We start from the raw sequence: 26,759 nt of genomic DNA on the forward strand, positions 1-26,759 counted from the left end.
GAGATCTTGGTAACCGGGCCAGCCCGCCTTCTCAGATGAACACATCGACATTTTTGTAAAGAAAAGAGTGGCGAGGCGAGATCTCGGAAACCGAGCCAGCCCGGTCGACCGGGCTCATATAAAGAGGCCCTCAGATTGTCAGAAGCTTAAGCACTGGGGTCGAGAATGCGAACAGCCCCGGTGTCCGGGCGTGTTCATATGGGAAAAATTTCCAGCACGGTTACCGAGATTTCGGTTGCAAAAACCGAGATCTCGATTATCAAAATTTTTGTAAAGAAAAGAGTGGCGAGGCGAGGCCAGCCCGGTCGACTAGGCTCACATGAAGAGGCCCTAATATAATTCCTTCTTGATCTACCAAGTCCGAACTTGCCCGCCGCAGGCTCAATGTGGACAGCGGTAATCCCTTAGAGAGCCAATCAGAGGAAAGTGAAATCAACGAGTGGCAAGTTCAAAACTCTGCCTTCACATATTTGTTGTTTTCGATGTACTGTTTCCTGATTATTTTCTTACTCTACCCTCTTATTTTATTATAATTTTATTAGACGGTGTTTAAGAATGTCTAATGAACAGCACGGCTGTATTTCGGATGGTGAAGAAGAATCGGAGAAGTGTCAAATCGACGAGTGTGTAAACGGCGTCGACAACAATGCCGACATTCGCAAGAATCTCCTCGACGAATTTGAGGTTCCAGCGGTTCCAGCAAAAGAGAAGACATCTTCCGACAGCTCGAGCTCTGGACGCGAGTATATGAAAGTTTACTTGCGAGTTCGTCCTTTCACGAATGAAGAGATCGAAGCAAACGAAAATCAACAGTGTGTTGAAAAGGAAAGTTCCTCCGCCGTGTTGATGAATGCACCAAAGGAATCGTTTGCATTCAAAAACAGCACTCGTGCCGGCGGTGAGATTTCGCATCGATTTTCGTTCTCCATTGTGTTCGACGAAGCAACGACACAGAAAAAGTTCTTCGATGAAACAACGTTGCCTTTGGTGGCTGATTTTATCCACGGACAAAATTGCCTTGTGTTTACTTATGGAGTAACAAATTCAGGCAAGGTGAGCAAGCTCTTAAGATTTATACTTAATTTAACTATAGCCAAGGAAATTAAACCTTAATGTATACGATTATAACAAAAGTTTTCCTTAACTCTCGCCTGGAAATTGCTGAAGTTTCTTGCACGAGGCACCGGTGGTCCCCATGGCGGACAGTTTAATTGTCAAACATCACAAGGTTGGCGGGCCGCCAAACGAGATTTCCACACGAATCAATTCCTGTGAATAATCCTTTTATACAGTTTAGAGTAAGTGCGGTTCAAACGTATCGTGAGGCTAACAAAAATATTTGCCTAAAAAGAAATGTCTGTTGCTAGATGATGTGGAGTGTAGCATTCGATAGTTAGGGACAATTTTCCCTACCTACATTTTGACTTGACCTCCAGGCAAAGTCAACAGGATGATGTTAAAAAATAGTAAAGATTTCCGCACAGCCTCATACATGCACCACTGTCATACTACATACTAACCCTTTTCCAAACAACAGCAAGCATGTAGTGAAGAGTGTATGTGGCTGTGTGGAAATTTGGTCAAAAATAGTTCTAAAATAGTACAAATAGTTCTTTCCTGCAAAATAGACCTGTTGACCGTTTCCTTAGGTTTCTGTGTAAACATATTTTTTTTATAACAAACTAGATTCACTCTGTCAAAGGACTGACGCCAGCACTCGAATCTCTGGTGAATGAGACTCTGCATGTAGTGTTAAGAGTCTTGCTGAATTTTTTACAGTTGTGTAATTGTTCCCCAAACCCTGGCTTTTCATTCACGTTCCTTGTATATTTCAGACCTACACAATCCAGGGTACTCCCAAAGATGGAGGAATTCTACCAAGGAGTTTGGATGTACTGTTTAACAGCATTGAAGGAAAGCATTATACTAAGATGAATCTGAAGCCTCGTTTCTGCACAGATGTTATAAGGCTCTCAGATGACGAAGTGCACAGGGAAAACTCTTATAAGAGTGCTTTACTTTCCTCTCTAGATAAAGACGTGAGTATTATTTAAAGTTGTTCTGTACATGTACCTTTAGTTTGTTAAAGAGGTATGAATGTTGGGGTGTTTTTGTTGATGTTTTGTGTTTACATATTGCCTGATGTAACACTTTAACAAGGTTTTACGGGGCCCCACTGAATATCACTTTCGTGATGTGGGCTCCCTGTATAAAGATTGTTATTACTATTATTATTATTATTATTATTATTATTAAGGTTAGAATAGAAGAAAGAAATGTAATGTTATGGTTTAAGCCAGGGCTCCGTTGTTCAAAGCCAATTAAAGCTAACCCTGGGTTAGCGCAAACTTTGATTTGAGTTTAATTACTAATCAATGATGATTTTTCCAAAAGATTTTTGTCCCTCAGTTTTGGCTTAATTGGACTTTTTGTCACCATTCCAGCTTAAAATTAGCTTTTAACAAGCAAGCTGAAAACCATGGTTAACTTTGAATCGTGGATTGGCATTAATCACCTTTTGAACATTTAACAAGCCCTGGTCAGTACATGTAGACGTATTTTTCCATTAGTGACAGCAGGCTAGGCATATTTGGAAAAAGAAAGTCCAAGTTTCCCTACAGGGGTTGAACCTACGACCTTCTGATTACTAGTTAGGCCCAGTTCAGACGCCAAACTTTTCATGAGCCGAACTCAATTCAATTTAAGGTTGCCCAAATCACGAAAATCCCGCCTTTTGATTCAGACGCCGAACTTAATTAGCCGAACTTAATTTACTTGAAGCAAAAGCAATCGAAATGTTAGCAGGTTCTTTTTTATTTTTAATTTTTTATTTGAAATACGTTATAATAATTTATGCATTAGGTTCAGCTCATGCAAAGTTCGACGTCTGAATCAAAGCCGTTCCAAAGCCGAAATTCCTGGCTGAGCCGTTCCAAATTGAAACAGCCTTTCTCAACTGATTCAGACGCTGAACTTTTCATGTAGTACTTAATTCGAGGTATTAGGTTCGGCTCATGAAAAATTTGGCGTCTGAACCGGGCCTTAGGATAAATGCTCTACCACTGAGATTCAACCACTCACATCTAGGTTCAACTCCTGTTGGGAGAACTCAAATTCTCACTTCCCAAGTTAATGCCTACTGTCACCAACTGAAAAAATATCTATCAAGGGAAGGGTTACCATCATGATGGTAAAACAATGCTAGTTAAACTTGTCAGTAAAACAGAATTATAACCAGAATTTGACAAGACTGAGCCACTAATCAAAACCATTTAAAAAAGAAAACTTTCAGAGTAGAAATAGGCCCTTGAATTCCCTTATTTAGCCTTTGTGATGTTCATGGGCTGGGATTTTTTTTTATTCATTTTTTATTTTATTTGTAATTGTAGACATTTGACATCAATGCACTTCTCAAACTGGACCAAGATATGTCTGCTGAAGTGTCCAAGGTCAGCTGTAGTGATGAATCAGTTCTTCATAACACCATGAAAAGTCAGGATGGAGATCATGAGCAAGGTAATTAACCCTTTAATCCCTAAGAGTGCCAATTGGCACATAATGCTATAACTCTTTAGATGGTCTTCTAAAGATCTACTCATTAAAAGGATGAAAAATTAACCCCCTCCTATATGTGATATGGTTGACCACCCTGGCTTATAACTTTTCAACTTTTTTCCCCTAGAAGTTGTGGGTCTTAAGACATCTCTCACATTAATGAACATGTTGAGAACTGCAAAATAAGCTTAGTAGTTTAGGGGTATACCTAATATACACAAGGATTGGGACGTTTTTGAACTTTTAAATTTTTCTGTTTTAAGGCCATTAATCTCGAAGCCATAACTTTTCTTATTCATAATTATATCAGTTATGAAATACACTCATGAGTAGCTTTAAAATGGTATATCATACATGGACATTGAGTTTGTAGTACTGGATTCTGGAGAAAATGTGGTTTTGCCTTAGGGGTTAAAGGGTTAAGTTGCTAAATTTTATTACTCTTGATCCACATTTGGCAGTTTTCATTTTTTTTTTTTTGGCTGAATAGTTGCAGTTCTCACGATTTAGCGTTTATTTGGACAGAAAAATTAACTTATCAACGACCAAACAGTGATCTAATAATTATGAATTTGTCCATACTGCTTCGCTGAGTCTACAATGACTTTTTTTGGTTGCATGGTTGGTTTCCTTTGTGAACTGCAGGTTAATTTTCAAATAGTGCTGACTCAATTTTTTGACTCTATTTTTCTTGAAAACAATTAGTGCTGCCTCACAAAACAGCGAAGAAAAAATCACCAAACGAAATTCCTAATGTCAAAACAAGTCTGTATGCAAGTAATTAGCGAGACCCTACAACAAAAATTTCATCAGGAAAGTCAAATTCCTTTCGTCCTTAATTGTAGAATTACCATCAATGGATGCAGAGGAAAATGTCTCCAGAATAACAGATGACACTACAATTGACGTTGAAGCCCAGGGCCCCGTAAAATTCTCTGTGTGGGTATCCTTTGCTGAAATCTACAACGAAACAATCTATGACCTCCTGGAACCCTGTCCGATGGGGAAAGGTAAAAAAAGGACCACCCTCAGACTTGGTGATGACACAAATGGAAACCCCTACATTAAAGGTGATGGAAAGGTTTATTATCTACATGTATTTGTTCTTCCTTATTAATAATTATTAATAAATAACTGTCAGTGAAATACATCATTAAGTAAGTACCGTACCGTTTATATAAATTGAGTTATAAATAGTTAAAATTATCATCACTCTCAGAAGTGTCTTCCAATGTCATCTAGTAAACATTCTTACTGATATATATAGAGCTTTCCAGAGACAACAAAATAATCATTGGGATCATTCACATACTTTCCCCTGATATAGAATAGTCAGGACAAGAACCTAGCCTCCCACGCAGTCGTTTTTAGGGGACTCGTATTACCTCCTCCCCACAATACAAGTCCCCTAAAAACGACTGAGTGTGAGGCTAGACAAGAACCCTGTGCTTTTACATTTGTATAAAAATCCTTCTTTTGTAAATTTTGCCTGCTTCTGTTTCACATTAATTTTATTTTCTGTCAGTAAACAAACTTTTATTGTCTTTTGTTTGACTGTGTCATTGGAGGGTGTTTATTTCAAATTCCTTATATTACAGGCTGTCGCTAATGTTTTTAAATAGGCGATGAGTGTAAGGTGGGGAGAGGGGAAAAAACAGTGACTTTTTTTCTTGTAATATGTGTCAAATTGCCTCATTTGTTTTCCTTCTCAAAGAATTAAAGCCAGGGATCACATTTGTTACACCAGCAGAGGGAAAATCTCCAGCTGGTGACACTCAATGAAAGCCCTGCAATCAGTGTAAACAAATTATTTAAATTGCCAATTGTTAATAACTAAGTGAATGTACACAGCTAATTAAAAGCAGTTGCAAAAAGAAAAAGCCCGAAAAACGTTCAGGCTTGAATGGGATTCGAACTCATGACCTCTGTGATATAGCCTGATAATCTCAAACGGTTGAGTGTGTGGCCTCGAGCGACCTCCAGACCGTCTGAAAATGAGGCTATCTATGATACTGATGAGTGATGCAGTGCTCTACCAACTTAAATCGGAGTATCTAGCCAATTGGGAGCTGGCCATTTTGTAAATTTGTGAATTAATATTTCTGTTGGGGTGAATTGATGGAAGTGGGATATATGGAATACATATACATTGTATTTGAACTTGGATGAAAAAAATGAATAATGCTGGTTAAGTGACTCTCATCTGTTTAACTTAATTTCCAGGACTGAGAGAAATTTATGTGTCAAATCCAGATGAAGCCTACAAGGTAACAACCTTACATTGTAGTAACATTAACAAATTATAGTTTACCAAAAATGTTAAATTTTCCTGCTCTGGTAAAGAGAATTCCAAAACTCAGCAAAAAATTTTAACATGCGGGTATTTCGTTTGAATCATTCAACAACGAAGTCACTTGATGTCAACTGATTATTCACATCGCTGATGAAGTTCAAGTGATTCAAACAAAGCATTCGAATGTTAAAATATTTTGCTCTGAGTTTTGGAATTCTCTTGATGTTAAAGTATAATTCGCTTTTAATGTTAAATGTGTACTTTTTGTTAAATGGATTCTGCTAAATGGAAATGAAATGGAGATTAGCCATTAGCAACAAGTAGCATGCTTGACAGTAATGATGGATAATATGTACTTACGGTAAATACTAAAAGTAACTTAAGTTGCATGTAGTGAGAGCATCTGTTTTCACAACTGCAACTTATACAGTCGTCCTGTGTGACACGTTAAGCATCTTTATGCACCAGCGTCATGTCAAAATTATAATGACAGTTAAAAAAATTGAAATTAATCAAAGAACGTTTTTAGAAATTATGGCAGACAGAGTCACATGACAGACTGTTATTTCCAGTTCTGCTAATTTAAGAAAAAACAGTGAATAGCATTACTTCAATTTATATTTTCTTTCAGATTCTAAAGATTGGTCAAAAAAACCAAAAGATAGCCTCAACGAAACTGAACCAGAATTCCAGTCGGAGGTAAATGCTGAGGGTAACTGTTCACTAGTAAATAATAATTAACAGTGTCCACGTGTCTGCATGGCCAGCCGTGGTCTGCAAGTACAGTTGTATCTTATAAAGGTGTCTGTATTCACTGTCTAGGCCAGCCAGTCAATCTGACATTTTGTGATCACCACCACTTGTGTATGTCACAAAATTAATAATTTGTTCATTTTTTTAGTCAAATTGCTGTACTGACAGTTAATTAAGTAATGTGGATTTAAATGACAGCAATTTTTTTGTAACTTTTACACCATTTTGACGAGTAGGCAAACACGTCCTGAAATAACAGTGTTTGTATGGAAATCCGATATCAAATAATTTTTATAAAATATCGCAAACAAACATCAAAAACCTTTCAGATTAATTTTACTAAATAAATTTAAATAATCATCTGCCAGATTTTTGAGCTATTTAGGAATTTTTTGTCAATATCCTACTGTTATGAAGAAAGTGCATGTATGCAATATGACTTTATAGTTCAGAGTTGTGTAAAATAATGTTTCCTTTTTTCTCCAGTCACTGCATATTCAGCGTCAAGGTTTTGCGTGTTGTGGATGTTGATGAACCCCATGTTGCTCGTGTCAGCAGGTAGGGACTAGTAAATGCATCAGTGGCTTGCTGTTCTTAAGGCCTGCAGTACAATTTTGTGAAGACGATTCATTTTTTAACTCACCGCCGGGTATTAGCCTTGTAAAATACTTAATAGTATTTTAGTTTTATGCACGATTGTGGCCTTGTTAAAACTTACAGAGCATTTAGTGATTTGTATTTTCTTTCTTTGCAGATTGTCGTTCGTAGATCTCGCCGGGTCAGAACGGTATTCTAAGACGCAGAGCAAAGGGGATCGATTGAAAGAAGCTGGCAACATTAATACGTCATTAATGACTCTTGGAAAATGTCTAGAATATCTGCGCTATAACCAGCGAAATCCGTAAGTGGTGATTTCTTACTTCATGGGTTCATTTTGCGCCGGCATAGCTTGCGAAAAGTTTATGAACACCACTAACTCGAACTAATTTTACGTAATGTTTAAAAAACGAACAGGAGTATTTTATTGGGTTTAAAACCACGAGGCGCAGCCGAGTGGTTTTAGACCCGATAAAACATGTGCTGCGAGGTTTTTGAACAGCTTCAAAAACATTCTTGGAAAAGCGTGTGTCAATAGAGTTCATAACAATTATGCTTTTGTGAACGTTGGAAATTTGCATACGACAAGAAACACCGCATACTAACGAGGAGTGTTTTATCAGCTGATAAAACACTCCTCGTTAATAATAATTTATTAATTATACATTCTGCGCATCTGGGAGGGCCTCCCAAAAGAAATCTTGTTTTGCGCGGTTTATGACTATGCGGGAAAAGAAGGTCTTAGGAAGGGCAGTTAGAATCCCAAAACAAAATTGGGTTTCAAACCTTCTTAGAATTATTGTTGTTTGTCATCGGTCAGGTTATGTGCTCTGAACCTGATCAACACACTTTAGAAGGTCTCCTTCGGATGTTTTTCGGTATGCTACGAAACCCGCCAAAAAAGCGGATACCTAATTTCGGCGGACATTTGATGCGCTTTTCCGTGACTTTGGTGAAAAAGGTTCAACGAATGGTCCAAAATAGCAAACCATTTCGTGCTTTGGAGAAAATAGAGGCCCCTTTAATAAAATTTCTTCAACCATTTCCTTGCAGAAGCCAGCCTCTAATCATCCCTTTCCGCGAGAGCAAGCTGACGCGTTTGTTTCAGGGATTTTTCTGCGGTAGAGGACGAGCTTCAATGGTCGTGAACGTTAACATGTGTGCTTCCATGTTCGACGAAACTTTCCACGTCATGAAGTTTTCGGCCATTGCTAAGAAGGTAAGAGTTAAAGAGGGTTCGTTTCTAAAGAAACTGTGGTGCTGCGTCGGTGGGCAATAGAAACGAATGTTTGGTTTTTTTCTGACAGAGTTGATAACTAAAGGTAGTTTGGCCACCGTAAAGAGATTTGAGTACTAACGTTTCGAGCGTTGACCCGTCGTTCCGGCGAAGGGCTAAGCCTAGCGCTCGAAACGTCCGGACTCAAATCTCGTTATCGTGTCCATGTTACCTTATCACCTAAGTTGAAGAAAACACACATTCATTGCTAAGGCAACGGGAGTACATAGAAAAGCGGTGTAGTTATAATATTAGCCGTGAACTTGCTAAATGCCCGAAAAGGTAGTCTGTTTATATAAGAAACCCAAAGCGAATGGTTTTAAATTGTACACTCGGCAGTTGAGTGTAATACCTTGTCCGTAATACATGGACTAATGTAAAGAGAAACTATATGAGAATTTCGTAGGGAAAAACACAACCGTAACCGGATGTCTATAAAGCGGGTTTCCACTTTTTAAAATAACGTGCAACTGCAGATGCTTCTAGAATTGGTTTCCAAACAAAATCTATGATTTGGATTTACGTAGTGACATGATCGCCGGTACTGTGTGCGTCGTGAACAGGCCATTTCCAAGTTGCTTTGAGCCTCATTATGAAAGCGAGGCTATGTGCAAAGCTTTTCTTTTGAAAATTAGAATTCTTTGCATATGAATGAAAACTAATTTTGCAAAACAAAAAACTTGGCACCTAGCCTCGCTTTCATAATGAGGTTCGAAGCAACTCGGAAATGGCCTGTTACATGGTTATTTCTCCCATTCATTTCGACAAGTTGCCTTATCTTATCGTTCCTTGCACCCCAAATCGCAGGTCACCACCAGAGTTTCCAAACCAGTCGATATCCCTCCACCGGCTAAGAAGTCCCGCACTTTGGCCCCCACACCACGCTCCAAAGCAGCGAGGCTGTCTGTACCTTGGGCCAATGGAGTGCTATGCACCCCAGCCCCTCCGGCTGATGCTACTCTGCTAGAGGAAGAGAACGAGGATGAAGACGATGGAGTTCTTGAAAATGGTAGAGACGAAGGTAGTCTCTATCAACAGGTGGGTGACGCAGGAAGACGTTTTTTCTTCTTTCCTAATTTCATTCAACCCTTCTGGAAAATCATTGATCGCCAAACGTTTGTGAGAATAGAGAGATTTATGATTGCGTTTATCCGGTCTGGCCTTTGACGCTAACTCGAAACTATTCAACCTCAATTAGAATCGTAAAACTGCAAGCGGAAAACATAGGATAATAGTGGTTATTCACTTATGTTGTCATTTTTACCGTTTTTCGAAAACGTGATCCTAATTCTCTAATTAACAATTAGATTATGAGCTCGAGATTTCTATCGCGTGATAGCTGATGAGGGCGCAGCCCGAATCAGCTATCACGCATAGAAATCGAGAGCGAATAATCTAATTGTTTTAGTATAAATCTACTAGTCGTTCAAAACTAAACAAGTAAATTAATTATATCCTCATGGCAGACACTTCGAAAACGCGACGAAGCGGCCGCCATTTTGTTGAAAACCGGTACTCACTATCTATCACAGAATAGATAGCGAGTAGCGTAGCCAATCAGAGAACGGCATTCGTGATAGAACACTAGTAGATTTATACTAATATTAAATAGCAGTACGTAGGCAGGGGCAAGGGTAAAGCAAATGAGCCAAAGGTTCAAAAAGCCTTCAATATTTGTCTTACAACATTGAACAGTTATGTTTTGGCTTGAATGATGTGTTATTCAGTCAATGACACAGACAGATATACTCGGAAAAAAGAAAATCCGAGTTCTCATAACAGGAGTCGATCCCAAGACTTTCCGATTACTAGTTTGGATGCTCTACCACTGAGCTACAGGAGACTCGCGGGAGCAAAGGCCATTAAACTAGGTTCATGTGTAAAATCTTGTTCAAAAAATGTACCTTTAGTTTTACTGCATATTTGTTTCCTTGATAGCAACTTGTTGATTTGGTCAAAGTTCTGCAACAAAAGTTGGTCGAAGAGAGACGAAAGGTGCACTCGTTAGAGGTGAACATAAGAGAAGAAGTGTGCAAGGAGATGGCAGAGCAACTAGTTTCTATCGAAAACGCTTACAGGTACAGTGAAAGTTAAATGACAGCTTGAAGGGCGAAAGTGCGACTACTTTCATTTATATCTCCTGTGCTCTTGAGTTGGTTTATGCGATGCTGTCTTGAGGCCTGATTGGTCTCAGGACCGCTTTTTTTGACTGATTTTCTCAGGGTTCAGTGCTAAAGCCTAGCTTTCATATACGCGTAACAATATCGCAAACATTCACAAGCAACTTGCGATGGCAGGATCACAAACTCTCTTCAGGGTGGTGTTTGTGCGGCCGTTTTCCATGCGCGTGAAAAGGGCGCGAAAACCAAAGATGACTCGCTCCTGATTAGTCAGTACTTGTCACGTGTGCAAACTGAATATCGTCGCCGATTGACTGCAAAGCAGTAGGTTTGCGATACTCGGCAAATCGTCGCAAACAAGACCAGAAGAGAAATTTTCAATTTCTTGGGGTTTGTTCGCGATCGTCAACGAATTGTCTAGAATCAACTTAAAAAGAACGGTGTTTCTATGTACAAAGTCTGTTTGGGATGAAGCCATTGTTTGGGACGTTATTACACGCGCATGCATACCGCCTGATTTCGCTAGGTTTTAAAAGAGCGCAAAAATCAAAGCTGGCTTGCTGCTGATTAGTCACAACTGGTCACGTATGTAAAAATCTCGCCGATTGATCGCAAACAGTTTGCGATAGTATTTCACTATCGTTCTTTCTTCAGTGTTGCGTTGCAAATCATCGCCAAGACCCCTTGAAAAAACTTTGTTTATTAATTATCCTTACTAAATGTCTTCCCATTGTTATGATATTCTTCATCCTCCATCCCATTAGCACTTCCCTCGCACAACTCAAAATTAAGGCTTTTCTACTTTAGAGTCAAAGCAATTTCCTCTTAATGCCCGCATTTTCCAAACCCAAACCGGCGTTTCAAGTACCAAGTGAGTTTACGTTAATGAAAAGTTATGAAAATAGTACAATTTTATAATCGTCAAAGGAACTTACATGTACGTACTTTTACAGTGAACGTGTCAAAATGGAAGTGAACGCTGTCGAGGAGAAGTGTGATCGCAGGATAGAACTGTTGACGCAGTCAATCAAAAAGACTAGGAAAAGAGCCCGGATCGAGCGGATAGAGGAGGACGACGAGGAATGGGTACCAAGTGTGTTCTTACACGCGGAGCAGACCAAGGTTAAGGAGAGGGAACTGGGAATAATTTAAAATAAACAAAAAGCTGAAGCAAGTGACTCATTCCTCGCTGGGAACGTCAAGAGAGCAGTAAAACCACAGGTTTGCCAGTCTCTGTGTGGTGGACCGTGCTTTTAAATGCGATCAAGTTAGCCTTTCTAATGGAGATATTTAGGGCTCGCTCGGAAGGGGAGCAATAAGAGGCGGCTGTAAAGACTTCTTTGTGGTAAAATCCACCATTTTCGTAAAGGGGCATGTCCTAAGTCAAGAAGCTTTGCCAGAATACATATTATCGTGCAGTGAATTTTCTGTACATTTGCGGGCAAAATTGGTATTCATACGGTTTTCTTGGATGTCAAATGTTAGGGAAGTTATTTGACGTTGAATTTCGTTTGTTTCTTTTGAACACAACAAACACTGCATTTAATTGCCCCTTTTTTCGAATAGCGTATTAGACCATGGAAAGCTCTATATATTTAGGTCAACTCATTACGGTCCAATATCAACATCGCCAGAAAGCGAGACGGAAAATCGCTTACCGCGTGGCGCGCAAGATTTTAAAATTTCATACCATTTGTCGGTATATTGTCAGAAGTAAAATAATTTTTTTGTGCACTAGTTATTCAACTTGTGTGGTATATACTAAAACAATTATTCACCTCAGTGTCGGTGATAAATAAATAAAATATCCATCACTATTCACCTCCACTTAGGTGAATAATTGTTAAATATTCTCCTGACTATTCTCCATACATTTCTTGTGGTCTTAGTTGGGAGAAGGTGGTTCGTCATCAAAACATGTTTACCCTAAGTGATCATTTATTTTATTCTCAGACCTGTCTGTTGATCTGGTAGTGATATTGTAAGGAGAGGTTTAAGTTAGAAGCTGGTCGTGAAGGGTTCATGACAGCGTTATAAGGCAATTTTGCTTTTAATCACCGTTTTATTTTTAGAAAAATGCAAAGCATGAAGGAAGTCAAACCGTGCGAACTTACCTTCGATAGGTAGATAGACAGACAGACACAAAGACAGACAGATACACAGACAGAAAGACAGATAGACAAACAGAAAGACAGACAGACAGACAGAAAGACAGACAGATAAACAGACAGACAGAAAGACAGACAGATAGACACACAGACAGAAAGACATACAGACAGACAGACAGATAGATATACAGATAGACAGACAGAAAGACAGATAGACAGACACACAGACAGACAGATAGACAGACAAACAGACAGACAGACAGTTAGATTAGGACATCAGGGCCCGGTTGTTCGAAAGCCGATTAAAGCTAATCCGCGATTAAGAATTAAACGAGGTTTTCATCTCGCTCATTGAAAATGTTTTTAAAAGCTAATTTTAAGTTAATGGCTAAGAAAAGTCTAAGTCAAAACTGAGGAACAGAAATCTTTTTGAAGAGTCTTCAGTGATTAGTAAATAAACTCGAATCAAAGTTCACGTTAACCCAGGATTAGCTTGATCGGGCTTTGAACAACTCGGCCCAGGAAGTTATAGATCAAATTAACGCTAACACAATACAAGGAAAAAGTATGCAAAAGGCTACAAACAAATTTAACTTTTGCAGGAGAAGCAGCACATTATCAACGAGCTAAACGCCAAGATCGCAGAGCTTCGCCAAGAGGTGAAACAACTGAAAGACAGTAAAACAGAGGAGACAGAAAATTCCGACGCTGTGCTTGAACTTCAAACGCACTTGAACAACGCAAATGAAGAAGTAAACGAGCTGAAACAGATGTTAGACGAGGCTGGAGAAGCTTTCACTGAGAAGGAAGCTGAAATCAAGAAACTGAGAGCTGCTCTGGACGAGCAGGAAGCTTGTTTTAAAAACCAGGTGCGTGTGCATGCCCTCAAGTGCTAAAGGAGAAAAGGTTTTCTCTCAAGAAAAACTTATTTACTACTTCAACAACAGCTGTTTATTTGGAGGGAGGACAGTTGCAAGGTTTTCACTTCGTAGAACTCAGTAAGGGCATTATGACAAAATAGGCCTCACGTTAAATTGATGGCTTGCCTTGAGGTACACATCTTCAAAGGAAATTATTTATGTCTAAGTTACAAAGCATTTATCACCAAAAGACCAACTGGTATAATTTTTGTGCGGGCACAAAAAGCTCTGTTTGTGAGAAAATTGTATTGAAACGTTAACATTTCCAGGAAAATTATGTAAAGGCACTTTGAGGCCATGAATGTAAAATAATGTTTTTATGTCTGTAAGCAAAACATGTATTATTAAATGAATTTAAAAAGATTGTTCTTGCTAGGTTCGTTTCCTGGAACCGAGTGAAATGATATTTCGATTTACTGACGGCACTTGACAAATGAACAAATGAGTCGCTGTACTTTGGATTCCTTCTATTATAAACGTTTAGGATACTGCAAGTAACATGCTGCTTTTTGTATGATTTGTTATCAGATTGGATGTACGCTCCACTTTGAACTCGGTTTTAGCTGATGGGGCCAGCGAGATTAAATAAAGCTGATTCGTTATGTTGTCGTACACACACCGAAAAAAATGTCTCTCAAAATTACTGAATAGAACATCACAGGATGGGTTCTGATACTGTAAATTAAATTGTGAGTTGTTTCATTGATTGCGTTTTTATCGCGTTACACTACCAATAGAAACCAACTCTTGTGTAAGTGTATCAACAGCCAGCCTTCCCAGTAAACCTGCATAAGCTTCAGCTGCATTGTTTTTAGGGCCGGGAACATTGTTCTCTTGCACGTTCTTTTGTCCTCTCGACCAACCATTAAGACGTTGCAAACGGTGCAGGTCGCTTCAGTCTTCCTTCCTATCTCTCTTCTCAGTTTTTTGACCTGCATTGGAATAGCATGTGATCATGTAGCCAGACTTCTCCAATTTTGTCTCAATTTGTTGCCCCACCCCCCCGCCAAAACAAAACAAACAAACATCGGGGTGTGAAACGAACTTTCTCTCTACTACAAACTTTCCACACCATTTGACTGAAATGTATTGCGCGTTCAGTCTGTTGTCTTTCCAATACAGGACGAAGCTTTGAAGCACCTAACAGAGGAGTTAAAATTAGAGAAGTCCAAGGCAAAACGGACTGAGGATCCTGAAGAGCTTGGACAGTTAAAAGCAGCCTTAGAAGTTGCCACGATGAAACTTGCCGATGCGGAGAAGAATTTAGAAACAAAGGATTCCATGATGAAAGAAGTCGTGAGGACGCTGGAGGAGACTAGGGAAGAATTGGCGCGGGAAAGAAGCTACGTCGCGCAAGCATTCGACAACGATGAAGAACTTATAAGAATTAAAGATGAACTTCAAGAAGCTGAAGAGAGGATTGCAGGCTTAGAGAGAATTCTGACATCCAAAGACGAAGTTATTGGCTCTTTGAAACAGATGGTTGAAGAAGGGAAAACGGAGCGCGTGGAGAGAACTGCCCAAGTCGAGGAGAAGGAGAAAGCTTTTAAAGAGAAAGTAACGGAGGTTGAAAGAGCAAATGCTGAAGTGGCGGCTCTAATAAAACAGCTGAAAGAAGCTAAGGAAGAGATGCGTGAGGCAAAAGAAGAATTGGAGAAGACGAAAAATGAATGCATCGAGAAAGGTTCCCAGCTTGAGCTCGTGAAGAAAGAAAGAGACGAAAAGGTGTCTGAGTTGGAGAGCGCTGCGAAGGAAATTTGTGATAAAGTGGCTCAGTTGGAGGCCATGGCAAAGCAGACCACAGAAATGGAGGCGGAGCTGAAAAGTGTAAAAGACGATAATTCAAAGAAGGCGTTGGAACTCGAGAGAGTACTTGAAGAAAAGCTTGAAGTTTTGGCAAGAATGAAAACAGAAGTATACCAAGGAAGAGATGCAGAAGGGTCAGTAGCCAAGCAAGCAGCCAGAATCAAAGAATTGGAGGCAGAGATCCATGAGAAATCTTTTGAAATGGAAAACGTCAAGAATGAATCTACGAAAAAGATAAGTGAGTTGGAAGCAGAATTGGAGGAGTGCAGAGCAGAAATCAAAAAGCTTCAGGATGAAGATGCAATGAAAAAGTTGGAGCAACAGTTAGAGGAATCAACGAAGGCTCTCGATAAGAAAAACAGCCAGGTCATCGCCAGAAATAACTCCATAAAACAACTCGAACTGTCTTTGGCTGAGAAGGAGAGGCAGTTATCCGAAATGGAGAAGTTGCCGAAGGAGCCAAATATGCGCGCGAAGGAGGAGTTGAAAACACTGCGAAGACGTCTTGTGCAGGCAGATAAGGAACGAGAAGAAAGCAAAGACCTCTTGGCGAACAAGGACAGCAAACTTGAGGAAGCCAGAGAAAAAATAGAGGAACTTAAGAACGACAACGAGAAGAAGTCAGCCAAGTTTATGCAGGAGCTGCAAGATGCGAGGACGGAACTTAATGAGGTTAAAGAAGATGTCAAGAAAAAGCTGGAAGAAATCCAGTCATTAAAAGAGCAGATGGATTCGCAGCATTTGAAGATTGCCTGCCTGCAAACACAGCTGGAGAGTGAGAAACGAGGACTTTTGGAGAAAGAAAACGCAGTTCAGTCTGCAAAGGAAGAACTGAAAGACGCTAGGAGCAAATCATCAACTGAACTCGATGAAGCCAGGAAGAAGCTGATGTCAGCTGAACGGAGAGTGAAGGAGTTAGAAGAAGAAGTTAGAACCGCTAAAGAAACAAGTTCTCGATTTCAAGCAGACGTTCAAAAACTTCAAAACGAAATCGTGTCTGGGCTTGAGAAGAAAGTGAAAGCTTTGGAGGAAGAGAATTTGCGCGGAAGCGAGAGGGTCAAGGTAGGCATGTTTTGTGAGTTTACTATAAAGCGGGCTTAGTTCCATCTTGTGAATCCTCAATCTCGTACCCAAAGTCCTGAGGCTTTTTGGTCAGCGGGTGGACGCCGGGAGAGACTGGAAACTGGAATTTTATTACCGTAGAAATTCTGCGGTAAAACAATACAAGCCGTCATGGGGTAGCCAATCAAAAAGATTTAATTTTTTTTGAATTCACTAGAGTCTCTCCTGGCGAGCAATCGCTTGCCAAATGGCCGGAGGACTCTGGGTACGAGATTGATCAATTCTCGCCAGAACAGAAGTAATGCATTTACAACTGGGTGTCGTAAAACGTAGGCTAAAGTAACCAATTTAACCAATTGCAATCACAAGTGACACAGACAATTTAGTGAACGAGTCAAAACTCGAAGTACGCACATGTAATCGGCGCTATGCGCGAGAAAACTCGTGAGGGCCAGCCATGATTGGTTTAGGTTTGACCACTGTTTGGTTGACAAAAAAGGGCGCCAGTTTTTTAACCAATTACGAAACGTTTAAAAATAAAAAACAAAACCAAAGCAAATGCCAATAAGTTTCTACAGTCGACTGATTGTTTGATTGATTTTGGAAGTTTCCATTAAAGAGAAAGCTCAAGAATACGGGGGTACAAACAGATTTTCGGCTTACATTTTGTAATAAACCCTGAAAATAGGTCGCAAAGAGTCTAAAAGAAGTAAATTTCAGGTAGTTCAACACTTGCGATTGTTGATGCAGCTTTTGTCGCACTTCACTGCAATTTCTGAGATTTCGTTGCTCGTTTTACCAGAAATCTGCAAATTTGTATCATGTTTTAAACATTTTCGAAAACTCTGGGATACCGCGGCGATAAATCATGCTGAAAGCGCCTCTAGTTCACCACAGTTTTACACGGGTGATTTAAAACTACAACTTGAGCACGAAAGTGCAGTCTGGGGGCGAGAACAAACCGAGCTTGGTTTCACCCCACTTGGGAGCCTGTTCACAGGCCAAAAACCTATGTAAACGGTGCCTACATATTGTTACTGCGCATACGTTCTGCGCATCTCGAGATACTCGGGTTTCCTATGGGTGGTGCCTACTAAAACAGTGATATTTTTTGCGCGGTTTAAAACTATGCAGAGAAAGCAGAACTTAGCAAGTGCTCTTGGTATCCAAAAAGAAAATTGGGGTGGGTAACCATGCATTTTTCCGAGATAATAAAGCTTCAATATGGAAGAAAAACGCTATACATCGCTTTGCATTTTACTGTATTATTATTATTATTATTATTATTGCTTAATTGTCTCTGAAAAATGCATGGTTATCCCAATTTTCTTTTTAGATTTCAACAGCCCTTGCCAAAATCTGCTTTTCCCGTATAGTCATAAACCGCGCAACAATACTTTTGTATTAGTAGGCACCGTCCTTAAGCAATTGAGAATTTGGGAAACACAAGAGGGATATTCTGTTTTGTTTCTAGGACGCCGAAGAGAAACTGAAACAGAATCTGAGTGAAACACAATCTCAGTTGGAGAAAAGAAATGAAAAAATCGAACAGAAAGTGAAGGAGGTGGCCGATCTCAGGGAATCAATAAAAACCGCCGAACAGGAGTCGGACAAGGTAAAGGAATGCTTTACATGTTTTTCAGTTTGCGTGAGTGTTGGGTTGGTTTCCTGACATTTTTTCTGCAAAACTGGTGTCTGACAAAGCCGGCATTATCTTCATACAAGAGATGTAGCGGAATAGCTGTTAGATTTCTTTTTAAATAAATTTGGGAAGACTTTTCTGCAAACTTTCGCTGACACATGATAATTTAAGCGCGATTTTTTTACTCCAGTAAGTCCAAAATCCTCTAATGAGGGATTTCTTGTCATCATTGTATGTATTCCTATTCCGGAATAGAGTCAATCGAACGCACCCTTAATGTTCGAAGGGACAGCAGGTTTCGTTCGGAGATTTTAGAGTTCACGCACAGGGGCCAAGGTGTTTCATATCGCGCAGAGGGAATCAACATCCGCGCATCGCGTCACCGCGTGGGCGGCGCGAATTTCTGCGCGCGCGCGTGGTTCACACGCTTACTATCCCTCGTAGACCACAAGCAGTCCTTAATGATCCTATCAATTCAATTGATTAAGCCTAATATATAAAGCTGCTATTTTAGAGTTACCAAGAGATGATGTCCATGCAAAAGACTATCCAAGAAAGAAACAAATCACTTGATGAACTGGAGCTCAAGCTTCGTGTGGCGGAGTTGGAGCAGCAGAAATCGAAGGATCTCACTCAGGTGCTTAAGAACCAGCTTGAATCACTGCGCGAGCAGAAAGGTTCCTTGGAAGAGAAGCTTGAAGCCCTGACTAAGGACATGAAAATCGTGACGTCCGGTTAGTATAATTAAGGAGGTCTTACATTCGCATTTTGCGGAATCGCTTTTGTTGCTATGTTAGCTATTTTAGTGGATAAAACGTGTGTTCGTGCTTGAAATCAAATGGTGATTTCGTTGTGTTCGACGGAGTCTAAACAACGAGAAAACCTTTCGGAATTGCACCAGTTGGGAATTGAGTCTCCGTATAAGCGCGAGAATCTTTTTCTAAACCTTGGTCACATAATATTGATGTTGACCATCAAACGTTTCGTTCTCCACATTCCTGACTGAATTTTTAAAAACTGAGCATCAAAACTACGCAAAGTATTGAGAAAAGTAAGCTGAGTGCTCTTATCAGGAGTCTAACATAAGACCCTCCGATTACCAGTTCGGATGCTCTACCACTGAGCTACAGGAGACTCGTGGGAGCTAAGGCCATTAAACTAGGTTCATGGGACAAACATCCTGCATACTGCTAGGATTGGAATGTCATGTGTGGCATATGCGCAATGGAATAAATGTGATGGAATATTTTAAGCCTGGTGAATATATGAGAAATATGTATTATTCAGTAAGACACAGGCATACTCGGAAAAAAAATAAAGTATTGCGCTTATAAATGGTGTCAGTTCGGATGATCAATTTCTATGGAAATAACTCTTACAGTATCGATATAATATTGTTGTACGCAACAGTGATAGGGTAAATTTTGTGTGAAAGAAAATACTTGAAAATTTATTTATTTATTTGTTTATTTATTTATTTATGTATTGCGAGAACTTATTTTCGAGATTTCTGAAGAAAAGGCTCGCAAAACCTACATACATAACTAACAATTTTATGTTTGATATTTTGTCAGATTCAGGAAAGGAGAAAGAAGCGCTATCCAACATGAAACAAGTCTTGGAGGAACAAGATCGCGTTATGGCGACTCAGGCTCAAGAAATAGACGAACGCCAGAGCGAGATAGAAACTCTTTCCACGGAGCTACAAACATGGCAAGATAAGTGTTCGTTTGCTGAAAAAGAAGTCGAGAGGAAGAAAACTGAGATTGCAAATCTCAAAGAGAAGACTTTGATGGCCAACGAGGAGAACAAACGATGGGATAAAATGGCGGAAGAGATAGAGAAGCTAAAGGTACATCTTTACATGTAACCGGCCGTCACGAATGCGACGCCGCTTCCTGTAATACCTGTGTTTTTTTTTTTTTTGTTTGTTTGTTTTTAAGCGGCTGTCCTCTTACAGGATATAGTTTTGATATCTTTGCATGGAAACACTGAGAACACCAGGAGATTTGTACACATCAGGTGATTTAAAGAAAGAGAGCAAAGTTTTTAGAGAGTTTTCCAAGACACATGGGAAGGACTTGAAAAAAAGTAGCTAATTTTTTCAAGTTGCAATACATTTTCATCCTTGCCATCTGTAACCAAGGAAACTCATAAATAGTTCATTACCCTCGTATAGTAACTTTCAAAAAAACTCGACTGGATAGTTTTTTGTGACTTTTGGTTTTTCAAAGGGGCATAAAAAAAAGGTGACAATGTCCCGTTAAGTTAAAATATTTTCGCTACAGTCAACTCCCTTTATTGCGGACACCCTCTGGACCGCGAGTTAGTGTTATTAATAGCGAGAGACCGTAATAGCGGGAATTTATTTCAGTCAAACGTCTGTAATTTATTTTTTGTTGGGGATTTAGCTGCTGTCCGTATTATCGGAGTGTCCGTAATAGCGAGATGTCTGGAAGCGAGCGTTGACTGTATATATCTCTACTTAATATTTCTTTTATAAACGTTAAAGGAGGAACGTTCATCTCTGAAGACGCAGTTACAAAGGAAAGACGAAGAGCTTAGTAAAGCTAGTGATTCACGAGACAATATCATGAAGGCGATGCGGGAAGCCTTAGAAGTGGCTAATGCAAAGAAAGCAGAATACGAGATCAAACTCTCCACCGTCAGGGAGCAATGTCGACAGGAGATGCGGAGAGAGATGGATGAGGAAGTGAGAAGAGTGAAACGGGATTTGCAAAGGCAGCTTGACGAGAAGAACCGGAGTTTAGAGGAGATAAAAAGCGAGAAAGAGAGTTTGGAGAAAACAGTGGCTGCTGAAAAGGTGGAAACTGCGAAAACTGACTCTTCTGCCTCGGTAAGACTTGAAAGGGAACCGCATACGTTCTGCGCATCTCGAGATATTCGGGTTTCCTATGGATGGTGCCTACGAATACAGGAATTTTTTTTGCGCGGTTTAAAGCTACGCGGAGAAAGCAGAACTTAGCAAGTGCTATTGGTCTTTAGAAAGAAAATTTGGGGTAACCATGCATTTTTCAGAGATAAGAAAGTTTAATTTGGGAAAAAACGCCATACATTGCTTTGTATTTTAGCGCTTTTTAGAATTATTGTTTTTTAATTCTAATAAGATTAAATTTAGAAATACAGTTAACTATAAAAATGAGCGAAAAAACGGAACGACGTTTCGGTGTCATCCTGGCACCATTATCAAGTAAAGAATGCAACAGGATGACACCGAAACGTCGTTCCGTTTTTTCGCTCATTTTTATAGTTAACTGTGTTTCTTAATTATTTCTAAAAATGCGTGCGCAAAAATACTTCTGTATTAGTAGGCACCGTCCATAAGGGAGTTGGTTTCTAAAGAAACTGTTGCTGCGTCAATGGGGAATGGAAACGAATGTTTTGTTTTATCAACAGAGTTGACTTGGTAATCTGACCACCGTAAAGAGCTGCGAGTGCTGACATTTCGAGCGTTAGACCTTCGTCAGAAAAGAGGTCTAACGCTCATACTGTCAGTACTCGAATCTCTTTTGGGTGGCCAGATTACCTTACCAACCCTGTTGATAAAACCAAACATTCATTTTTCCTCTTGAAGTGCTTGGTTTGTTTGCAAGTGTACTTTCTCAAGGACAGTGGAGAGAGAGGCACGGCTTGTATCCTCGTAAAATCGCTGCGGGCAATTTTCGTCCCGTCCTTTACTATGGCGATTTGCTTTTGTTTTCTCCTCACGAATTATTAATAAGTTTGGGAAGGAATTATTTAGCGAACCACCCACTGCTATAGAATAGTAGATTATATGTAGGCGACGAAAATTCTCGGAAAAAAATTTTCTGAGCCCCCAGGAGGAATCGAACCCACGACCTTAATTCCAGTTACCAGTCTAGATGTTCTAACCACTTAGCTACGGGTGACTCATATGAGTGAGCAGGTCACAGGCTTGGGGTTGTACATCTCAGGACTTCGAATCTCGCGAGTACACTGGACACTCATTATGTAAGCGAAATTATTCATCAAGGAATTATTAATGAGATTGACAACTTGCGCAGTCATGTAAAAGCCCTCTTTCTCAGTTTTGTGACTACCCTGGCTCTAGAGGCCCGTTGTCTAAAAATAATAATGAGCAAAAAAACCGCATCGGCGGTGCCTCCGCCACCCAGGCTACTTCCTGACACTAACTCCAACAAATAAAATAACGATTAACTTTCATTTTTTTTTTCTTTCTCGCCAGGACCCAGACACGGAAGTGACTGCCTCCTCAGCCCACAAATCTACTGTGTTAAGATCTAGCCAGAGAAAAGCGCTCAAAAGAACCAGTAGTGATATGACACTGGCCGAGGTAACTTCTTGAATCATACGATGTCCCATTCACTCGTGCGACAAATTCTTTTGTTCAGGCAACCTTAAAGAGGGCATTGACACCAGTACCTTTTTTTATGCCGCTTTGAATAGCGAGAAAAAAGTTGGTATCAATGAAAGTCAAATGTTGAAACCGTTTAAACGGGCCTTAACACTCAGAAAGATTTTTATGAGTTCATTTAGCACTTTAACATACACTACAAAGTTTATTGCCCGATCCATCATTAAAATCAAGGTAAGCCTGAATTGGAGTTACATCAAAAGAGATGTGTGTTTTTTCTGGTCTTTATTTCAGCTCAAGAATCAATTATCTGCGACAAAAAAAGGGAAGGCAGAAGAAAGCGATGAAGATTTCACTCCGGGATCAGTGAGAAAATCGTGAGTATTTTACATTGTAAACTGCCTAAGCAGCAGCTTAAAGCGTCATCCGCCTAATGCGGGAAACTCGACAGCGCGTAAAGCTAGAAAAAACAGTTTTTGTAAAGGTCAGGGAAAAGTCATGGAATTTTCTATCAATTCAGGGAAATTCTAAATCCAGGGAATTTTTTGAACTGGGTATAGTTAACAGAGATGAGGTTGTATTATCAAAACAACAGAATTATTTTTCCGTTTTTACAGGCGGACTCGGACGTCCACAAAGAAAGCGACGAGGGCAAGTTCGACCCGGTCGAAAAGAACGACTCCCGGAACAGTCGATGTCTTGCCTACAATGGTAAGGGAAAGAAGGATATTTTTAGCGCATTTCTCGAAGAGCTTGTAGAACGTTACGAATACAAACAAGCAAGTTTAATGGGCAATCTTTCTTCTTGCATTTCTTTGAGAACTTAAATGAACACAATCAAACAAGGTGACTTCAGGAAGTCTCGACTCGAAAGTAACAGTTGGTGCGTTTTTGTTACAGTCCAGGGTATGCTCTAGAATGCTTTCTCTGTGCATTCGTTGTCTGCTATTCACATACGTTTTCGCTTCGTTTGGTCGCTGTGTTGCCTGGATTTAAACATTGCTATTTGGGTGCTGTCCATTGCAGGCCTGTTAACATTTACTCAGGCTCAAAACTCAACCCGGTGTGCTTCGAGCTGAACTGTTCGGCAATGACATTGAAAGAGGTGTTTCGTTTTCTGTTTTTCCACAGGATGAGGACGAATCAAAACTTAGCAGTGTAGCGGAAAAGAGAAAGCTATTTACAGACTTGCAGGAAAATATGAGTAGTACAGGTATTCTCAGTTTTTTGTCTCATTTTTGTTCTTTATTATACAAATTCAGAGTTGATTGTAGAGCAAATGCGAATCGCAGAAAACGTGAATTCGCGAGGAACCGAAAGTGTGGATTGTGGGCGTTGGAATGACTTACAAGGCAAAAATACGGACTGTTTTGCAGACTAGGAATTAGTGTATTTTTTGGTTACAATATTTCTTTTCTCGGGATTTCGCTTTCTTTTTTTTTTTTTTTTTTCTTTCTTTTTGACTTTTAACGGACCGACTCCACTTATGTCCAGAAATGCACCTAATCTTGATTTTGTGTACTTCATATAAAACGGGCCTTTTTGTCGTTTTCATATGACTTCATGTTTGACAGAATTATGTGTGTTTTAGTGAGAATTAAGGTAAGGGGACACCTTGTGATGTCTATCATACAGTTCACGAATCTCATTAGCACCGACTTCGAGCCAACCGATTTTTGCGAGAGAGGACGATAATAAACGAAATCAGAGATTTTTATGAGGATGATTCGGACATAACGCAGCCGTTAAAATCCACTCAAAATTCGGGGAATTCTACATAGCTGAAAATTAGTTAATTGCTATGGATTTGTTGTGATAAATGATTTTTGCTGTTGGTTTGTTCCAACAGGGGAAGATAGTGCGAAAGACGCGGTACACGCTAATGATGAAACTGAAAACGTTCCCCCGAAGACGAGTCAGTCGACAACGAAAAAGCGCGGCAGGCTTTTCCGCAAACCCTCTGGTGTGGCAGCTCTGCTGTCCCCCGCCAAACCAGTGAGTTGTTTTTAGTTTAGCTTTCATTCATTTACAGGGATAGCTAATAGGGGCCTTCAGATCAGAGGACGAGTACGACTTTCAAATTTCAAATCATTCACATCCCCAGAACTCTCGCTCCTTCCCGTTGTTTACCAGCAGATAAGGAGACACTAGAAACAAGATTGGTGTGACAAGCGGTTATCTAAACGCGCAAACTTAGATTTGGAAAAGTCGTGCTCGTAGTCTGAAGGTTCCTATTGCCGTTAAGCTGTCAACATTTTTAGTTTGTTTTTCGCTTAGCAGTTTGAAAGTTTTGAGACACACACAAAAAAGCTTCGTCTTTTTCTAGTAACACTTTGAAAACCAAAAAGAAAAAATACATATGCACTAATGGAAACCACAAAATAATCGTCCAGTTTGCATTGGCCTAAACAAGTGGTTAGTGTATTTGGTTTGGTTTGGTCGAAATGGAACCTGGTGGGTTCGAATTTCAAATTTTATCTTGTCGACGTTTTGAAGTTTTCCCTTGCTTCTCAGATAAAATTGGTGAGAACAGACCATGGCTAGTCATTACTTTGGAAAGTTTACACTGTCATCTAGAACGTCCTGTACATTCAAACCTGTATTTAGCAGACCCCATATTAAGCGGACAGCATCACAAATACCATCTTTTTTTCTCCACATTTACTTTAAAAAATACCTGTATTTAACGGGCACCTCTATTAAGCGGACGCGGACACCTTAAACTTGACTTTTATGGTCCTTTCTGTTGTAAAAAAAAAACTAGCAAGAGTCCCGAGGATGTCCGCTTAATACAGGTTTGACTGTATTAAAAAGGACTCTTGCCTAGACCAAATGGCTAGGAAATACCCTTAAGATTTCCCCTAACAACTAAGATTACAGTTCCTAGTTCCCATTAATAACTCAACTAGGTCTTAATTTCTGGAGAATTTGTGCTTAATTTGGGCTTAGTTGATCCCGGCCCGATTTAATCAAAGCTGTGGCTATTCTAAGAATTTTTCTCACCCCTGTTCCCATCATCATTTATTTATTTATTTATTTATTTATTTATTTATTTATTTATTTATTTATTTATTTATTTATTTATTTATATATTTATTTGTTTGTTTGTTTGTTTGTTTATTTATTTTATTTTTTTTTGCAGGGAGGCAAAGAGACTGAGCAGGACAGAACGAAAAACATTATCACCAGACAACTGCGTCCACGATCAATTAAATATAACTGAAACAAAAAACAATTTCTCGAGAGAAAACACTTTCTCAAGATTTTTTAATTTAGTCGTATCTAATTGATCTTATATGCCCTCGGAGGTAAAATAGGTAGTGTCAATAGTAAGAAATAAGAAAAGGAAAAGGACATCTTCTAAGTCGTCTTTTCAATACGCGGTTTTGTGCCTTTCCTGGTTCTAGATTGTAAATAGATCGCCCTCGTTTTATTTTGTGCATTCGAACTCACATCACGAACACACACCGCTGATGCTCTTTTAGCATTTGTTTTGACACAGTACTTTTTCTAAATCAGACAAAAGGTCTAAAGAAAGTGGGAAAAGGCCATTAAAGTGCGTAAAGACGAGACGAATAAGAAGAAAAAGAATTTTGCGCCTAATAGAATGGATCAGTGACTAAGACTTTCAAAGACTAACAATAGGTTAACAATTTTTATTGCCTGTTCCAGGGCGTTCAGATAGTGGGCAGCGGCACGAGGAAACTTGCAATGTACGCAAATAATAAAGGCTTTTATCATGCGCTCGCATTGCAGTTTTCTTTGTAACGCTTCACACTATCTGAATGCCTGCGACAGGCTACTCTTTTTAAAGAAAGAAAACCGAGATTTTGTCCTGGTGTCCTTGCCTAGTCCCTGTACGGCTTTCTCCCAGGCCCTCACGATCAATCTGACATGAAAGACAGAGAGAGGCCTTGAACTAGGCAGCTGGTGTGACAACGTCTACCTTAACAAGGTTCGATTGTTTGAGTTTCATTTTTTGTCGTAACAAATGTAAATATAGTATGAATACGTCCAAATAGGAATGACTCCAACATTCTTGCGATAAACTCGTTGAATTACAGCTCTTGCCAGTCCACGCTCTTTAGAACTCACGCGTGAGATAGTCAAAAGTGCGATGTACAATCATAAATGTCATAATTTTAAAAATTAAAATGTTGATATCTAGAAAACAATCAGTTTGTTTCACTCATTCGCTACGTCTTCGCCTTCACCTGTTTAAAATCGATGCGTGAACAAGAAAGTTTTTCAGGGCGGGGGTTTATTACCT

General features: G+C 39.6%; 1 protein-coding gene across 2 annotated transcripts; it reads left to right on the forward strand.

Annotated features, from left to right (window-relative positions):
• The first annotated feature begins 246 nt into the window (after window positions 1-246).
• Window positions 247-26,664, forward strand: LOC146483796 (uncharacterized). 2 transcript variants are annotated; one of them, XM_085105941.1, is made up of 25 exons: window positions 247-1,053; window positions 1,836-2,039; window positions 3,390-3,516; window positions 4,401-4,625; window positions 5,779-5,822; window positions 6,480-6,547; window positions 7,088-7,159; window positions 7,356-7,502; window positions 8,252-8,417; window positions 9,282-9,512; window positions 10,413-10,552; window positions 11,548-11,720; window positions 13,303-13,571; window positions 14,745-16,490; window positions 17,965-18,105; window positions 18,647-18,866; window positions 19,707-19,984; window positions 20,645-20,989; window positions 22,361-22,468; window positions 22,784-22,866; window positions 23,107-23,200; window positions 23,621-23,702; window positions 24,336-24,484; window positions 25,632-25,713; window positions 25,747-26,664. In XM_085105941.1, exons 1-24 carry the CDS (start codon window positions 556-558, stop codon window positions 25,710-25,712), a joined length of 5,691 nt encoding a protein of 1,896 aa, XP_084962067.1. In that variant the 5' UTR covers window positions 247-555; the 3' UTR covers window position 25,713; window positions 25,747-26,664. The 2 variants fall into 2 exon arrangements, with proteins under 2 accessions (XP_084962067.1, XP_084962068.1); XM_085105942.1 differs by having other exon boundaries at window positions 252-1,053; window positions 24,339-24,484; window positions 25,632-26,664.
• The last annotated feature ends 95 nt before the right edge of the window (window positions 26,665-26,759 follow it).

Source organism: Pavona decussata, unplaced genomic scaffold (assembly GCF_977016875.1).
Source record: "Pavona decussata unplaced genomic scaffold, jaPavDecu1.1 SCAFFOLD_38, whole genome shotgun sequence".
Taxonomy (NCBI): domain Eukaryota; kingdom Metazoa; phylum Cnidaria; class Anthozoa; order Scleractinia; family Agariciidae; genus Pavona; species Pavona decussata.